This window comes from Talpa europaea (assembly GCF_964194135.1).
Source record: "Talpa europaea genome assembly, chromosome: 15".
NCBI classification, from domain to species: domain Eukaryota; kingdom Metazoa; phylum Chordata; class Mammalia; order Eulipotyphla; family Talpidae; genus Talpa; species Talpa europaea.
In genome coordinates this window covers 86,097,016-86,103,015 of record NC_140083.1, presented here as the reverse complement: position 1 = coordinate 86,103,015, position 6,000 = coordinate 86,097,016, and the positions used below count along the sequence as shown (strand labels likewise).

The following is a 6,000-nucleotide window of genomic DNA, read 5'->3' as shown; positions in this document are numbered from 1 at the left end:
GGTCCGCACCGTGGACAGACGGCCGCCCTGGCCGCGGGGGAGCGGGGAGCGGGGAGCGGGGAGCGGGGAGCGGGGAGCGGGCCGCTGCAGGCCGGTGGAGTCCCAGCAAGGCGGGGCTCGGGGGAGCCGCTCTGGTCGGGGGACGCTGGAATCCCAGTGGCGGAGCTGCCCGCGGAGCCCGGCTGTGTCTGGGGGGGGCACCCCCCGCGGGCAGGGCGCGGGGAGCTGGGGGGGGCGCCGGGTCTCCCCGCCGCGGGGGCAGCGCCCGCCGGAGGAGGGGCCGGAGCGCTCGAGGCAGGCGCCCCGCAGGGGCTGCTGGCCACGCACTGGCCGCGTCCGCTGCGCCCCGCCAGGGCTGCGGTCGGACGCCCAGACTCCGCAGATGGAAGTTTCCTTCACGGCGCGGGGAGCAGAGACCCCAGGCGCCCCGCCGCGCCGCCCGCGGGACAGACGACTCAGACCGGCCGAGGGAACCCCGAAAGACCCTGCCGCCCCCGCGCGAGAGGGAAGCCCGCGGCCGGGGCGGGCCGAGGCAGGGCGAGGCGACCGGGGCGTCTCTGAAGGGGCCGGGTGGGAATCTGGAAACCCGCACATTGAAAAGCCACGTTTATTGCCCGCGAACCCCAGCTCCGAGGGCCGGCGGGGCCGCTCCGCTCCCCGCGCAACGTCCCGCCCCGGTTTCAGGACTGAGGCGCGTCTGGATCCGTCCAAGTTCACCCGGCAGGTGGGTCCCCGGGGCAGGGCGTCCCCCGGGCAGGGCGTCCCCAGGGCTGGGGTGTCCCCGGGCAGGGGTGTCCCCCGGGCAGGGCGCCCCCGGGCAGGGCGCCCCCGGGCAGGGTGTCCCCGGGCAGGGTGTCCCCCGGGCAGGGCGCCCCCAGGCAGGGGTGTCCCCGGGCAGGGTGTCCCCCGGGCAGGGTGTCCCCCGGGCAGGGGTGTCCCCGGGCAGGGTGTCCCCCGGGCAGGGGTGTCCCCGGGCAGGGTGTCCCCCGGGCAGGGGTGTCCCCGGGCAGGGTGTCCCCCGGGCAGGGCGCCCCCGGGCAGGGTGTCCCCCGGGCAGGGTGTCCCCAGGGCAGGGTGTCCCCCGGGCAGGGGTGTCCCCCCGGGCAGGGCGCCCCCGGGCAGGGTGTCCCCCGGGCAGGGGCGTCCCCAGGGCAGGGTGTCCCCCGGGCAGGGTGTCCCCGGGCAGGGTGTCCCCCGGCAGGGCGCCCCCGTGCAGGGCGCCCCCGGGCAGGGTGTCCCCCGGGCAGGGGCGTCCCCAGGGCAGGGTGTCCCCCGGGCAGGGCGCCCCCGGGCAGGGGTGTCCCCGGGCAGGGTGTCCCCGGGCAGGGCACCCCCGGGCAGGGCGCCCCCGGGCAGGGCGGTCACCGCTTCTTGCCGGCCCCGCCGGGCTGGCCGAGGCCGCGGCTCAGGCGCGGGAAGCGCACGCTGGGCGTCCGCTCGCTGGGCCCGTACAGCCCGAGGCTCCGCGCGGCCGCCGACTTGCGCAGCGGCTTCACGCTGGGGAACGGGCTGAACGCGGGCGTCCGCGGGGCGCCGCCGGCCAAGCTCTCGCCGGGGGGCTCGGGGGGCGGGCGCGGGCCGGGCCCCGCGTCCCCCGGGGCGTCCCCCGGGCTCAGGTCCAGGCGCTCCAGCCGCGCCCGCGCCGCGGACACGTCGGCGCCGCCGTCCGCGCGCCCCGGGCCCGGGCCCGGCCCCGGCCCCGGCCCGCCCGGCCCGCCCGGTCCGCCCGGCCCGCCCGGCTCGGCGATGAGCCCCTCGGTGTCCCCGCAGCCCGGGCCCCGCGCGCGCGCCGCCGCCCTCCTGTGCACGCGCAGGTGCGCGCGCCACGGCGAGTTGAGCCTCGTGCGCAGGTCCTCGCCGGGCGCGGGGGGCGCGGGGGGCGCGAGGGCCGCCCTGGCCCTGCCGGGCGCCTTGGTCCTCTTGCCCAGGAGCAGGTGGTTGACGACCGGAGCGCTGTTCACCTGCGACGGCAGCAGGCTGGTCGCCGGGCCCTGGTCTGCAAGGACGGGGTGGGGGGGGAGGGTTACGCGCGCGCCGCGGAGCCCCCATCCCGCCCCGCCGCCCCCCACCCCGGGCCCGGCCAGCGCCGGGCGGCCGCCTCCCCGCGAAGACCCAGCGGGGCCCGCTGGCCGGCGGGGGCAGCGGTCACGGCGTCTCCACGCGGCCCCGCCCAGTTCCCGGGGAGCGCACAGACCAGGCAGGGCCTCGCTGCGGACCACAGCCGTGACCCTCGGGCGGGCCCAGGCCAGGGGACACTCAGCGCCGCCGAAGGTGCGCGCGGCAGCGGGGCCGGCAGCGGAGCGGGGACCTCGCGGGGCCTGACGCCGCGGCCGCCGCGGGACCCGAGGGCCGCGCAGCCCTCCCGAGCCGCCGACCGCTCGCCCTCCAGGAGGGCCTGAGTGTCTCCCCGCGCCTTCCTCCCAACTCGTTTTAAGGACAGAGCCCGCGGTGCGTGAGCCCACACTGAACATGAAAGTGCTCTCCGCGCTAGTCTCTGTGTGCTGTTTTCTAAGCGACTCAGGATAAAACAGGAACCCCAAGAACTGCCTGCTCCTCCGTGGCAAGTGGAGGGCAAATTCAGTTCCTGTGTCAGGCCCGTCACATCCCACAAACCTCTTTTGGGAACACGTCAAAGTTGCTTAATTCTGGACAGGCATCATTTTCATTGGATTTCACTTAGAACAAGACAAACCAATTTCCAGATCACCATAAATTAAACAGTAAAGCAGACTGTTTGCTGATTTGGGGAATTTATAAAGAAGTGAGCTTGACAATCCTTGGAAAGGAGCACCCAGCTGCATTACACTTGCGTGGGTCAGCAGCCCCCAGGACGCCCTGGCATCAGGGAGGCACAGCAGGGGCTTCTTCCTTTTTGTCTGACCACACCACCTGTTTTATTAAATTACCAGTGCACAGCTTGATTCACTAGTGCCCAGATGGCTGAATTCTATGTTCAAATGCTTAAAATTTAGGAGGCAACACTACAGATTTCTCGAGTCCAAGGATTGCTCAGCATGGCAGTATTTGGATCACTTAGAAGCCTCCCTAGAGGGCACACAGTGAGGACTCATTTAGTACCGTCCAGTCTGGCGTCCTTGGGGCCTAGAAGGAATCTCTGGTCATTTTCTTCCTTAAAGCCTGATAAAATAAAATTAAAAATGAATAGCTAAGAACGCCGCTCTCTCACGCCAGTGTGCTGGTGAATGCGGAGCTGCAGCCAGCAGAGATTCCAGGGCTGTCCCAGGAACATCTGTTCTCCCTTTCAAGGCTGATGGAGCCGACACCGACTCCAGCCGAGCCGCCTACCTGCCCGGATGTACACCTGGTGAACTTGCTGCTGCTGCTTCTTCTTAATCCGCGAGTACTGCCGCTGCAGCGCGCCGATGTCGGTGGTCATGCGCTCCAGCATCATGCTGCTGAGGGCCGCGTGGTGCTCGCTGCGGCAGGAGGTGATGGCCCCCGGGCTCAGCTCCCCGATGTTGCCAGCCCGCAAGGTCTGCTCTTCCTGGGGCTCTGTGCTCAGGGGGAGACAGGGAGACACTGGAGGGGAGCGGGACCCCGGAACTGACCACACAATAGGCTGGCAGAGCAGCTGAGCCCCCAGGAGATGTTAAGCCACAAAAAACACACATGAGAGTTTGTCCTGAAAATATTTCTGCATTTTCTCATAGTCTAACTGTGTTCTTTAATGGGCTGTGTGGGTGCATTATTTGGTTGCATCACCCCTTTGTGCACTGTGTAAACCTAAGACTGTTTCCAGAGGAAAATTACTGCTGTTTTCTAAAATTCCCTAGAAAACATAAATCCAGAAAGTCTACAGTCATCGTACCAATTTCCAGGTTAAAAAAACAAACAAAACAGGACATAGACCTGGACTTCAAAGCTAGAATTCAGGCACTAAAGTGGGGGGGGGGCACTGGGAAATCTACAGGACTCTGGTAAGATTCAAATCTAAAAGCTATGTAAAGAGCTGTGAGGAGAAAGTCTGTATGAAGGACAAACACGATGCAATGCGAAGTCAACCGTTCAGCAGGTTAAAACTCAAAACAAGCCAAGACTTAGGGAAAATACTCAAAACTACTTTTTTTTTTTTTTTAAAGGAAGACTTTTAAGCAAGAAGAACACAAATGAGGACCAGCCCTTGACTGCCATCTGGCACAGAGGTGCAGAGGCCCAGAGGACCTGGGGAGCGCAAAGGTGCCTGACCTCGATTGCGTTTCTTCCGGCTGTTCTATGTTCTTTCGCTGAGGAAAATGCTCTCTGGACTAGCGGGTGTGGGATAAACACCCTAAAGAAAGAGCTGCCACCCATGACATGAAGAGCACGAACTGCTTCACAGCACCATGACGTCATGGCGTCCAGGCCAGGGGAGTCTACCCGCAGCAAGAAGAACACAGCAGGGCGCTCAACTCAGAGCAGCACAGTTTAAGGGGGAAACAGCAAAGTGCTGGGCATTCAGAGGTGAATTTCAAGAATACTGAAATTTCTAGAAGTCAGGTCTTAAAGGCTTAAAGACGGTCTGAACTTGGGCCCTGGAGAAGCACAGAGCAGAGGACATGCACTGTGACTCGTCCCAAAGAGAAGCCTGTAAGTCACGCTGGCTCGTGGAGGTTCTCATCTCTAGTAACTAGAACCACAGGCTGAACAGAGGAATCCAGAGAACGCCTACGAGAGAATGAGCTCCTTGTCACTCAACCTCAAGTAGAGGCCACCGTCATAGCTTAGATTTAGAGGGTATTTCCATGGAAGAGAAGCCAATTGAGAATAAATCTAATTAAAATCAAACAGGCTGCAACGGCATCTACTACACGCCAGGCTCCGCGCTAAGCAAACGGGCACCCCCAGGTGACCCAGACGAGGGGGCAGCAAGTCACCAGAAAGCAACGGGGATCTGTTACGCGCACGACAGCGGACAGAGAGCGCCTGCAAAGAGGACAGTGCCCAGGCGATGCTGCCCACAAGGACCTCGAGGTGCAGTGACCAGGCCAGGAAACCACAGACACCCGCGGGCGCAGCGGCGTCACTGGCACGGGGAGCAAGGTGCGGTGACCCGAATGGCAGCCTCCTCTTTACCTTTCATTTGCTTTTGGGCCTTCTGCAGCTCGGGGGCCAGGAGGCCACTGAGGGGCCCAAGACACCCCACTGCATCGGCAACGGCGTCCTCGTCATCCGCGTCATTGTCTTCATCGCTGTCTCTGCCCCTGCCCTGCCGCCTGGGGGCAGACGGGAAGAAAAGGAAATAGTCACAGAACACAGTGGCGTTTTACCACAGAATACGTCCCGCGGCTACGGACACCGATGAGAAGCGTGTGTGGGTGTGTAATTACACACACCTGTAATTCTTAGCATACATTTTAAAGCCTCCATTCTGTCCCTGTCCAACTTTTGCCCACTTCTGTCCCCCCTTAACTCCCGCAAGGGGCCACCGTTACTAATTTCTTCTGTATTCTGCAACAACTTAATAGATGTCTAAGCAGACATGACTACAGTCTTACTTTTCTCTTGCTGCACAAATTTCAGCGTACTTTATATTTCAGTGTACTTCCGGCCTTGCTTTTATTCACCTAAGAAATCTTTCCACGCTCATACACAGAGCTTCCGCACCCTTTCCTCACAGCCGCGCTGCCGTGGACGTGGGAAGTCCAGGCTGAGCAGGGAGGTCATGGCTGGCACACGCTCAGTGGTCTCCAGTGTCACACTATCGTAAACGACGACGCAGTAACCTAGACACACTGTGTTTTGTAAGTGTACAAATGCATCTGTCAGCGAGAACTCCCAGGCCGAGGACACAGGCGTTATAACTTCGGCAAATACTACCACGCGGCCGGTCACTAAACCTGCCGTCACCAGGCTCGCACAAGCCACGCAGTAGTATGTTTTCCCATCGCCTGATCAACAGAAGGTGCAGCAAACTTTTGAATCTGTCAATCTGACTGGCAAAATAACTAAATAAATAAAGGAACAAACACAATCTCAATCTAGTTTTTTTTTTAATAGAGG

At 62.9% G+C, this 6,000-nt stretch overlaps 1 protein-coding gene across 1 annotated transcript in view; it reads right to left on the bottom strand.

The window, feature by feature from the left end:
* Positions 1-1,226: 1,226 nt before the first annotated feature.
* The window catches only part of TBC1D30 (TBC1 domain family member 30), a gene marked incomplete at its 5' end in the record, with an annotated part of 28,028 nt that continues 23,254 nt past the window's right edge, over positions 1,227-6,000 (bottom strand). Inside the window, 3 exons of the mRNA XM_084255757.1 lie at positions 1,227-1,996; positions 3,307-3,513; positions 5,074-5,213. Coding sequence (XP_084111883.1) covers positions 1,362-1,996; positions 3,307-3,513; positions 5,074-5,213 — 982 coding nt within the window. The 3' untranslated portion in view covers positions 1,227-1,361. The remainder of the gene's footprint in view (positions 1,997-3,306; positions 3,514-5,073; positions 5,214-6,000) is intronic.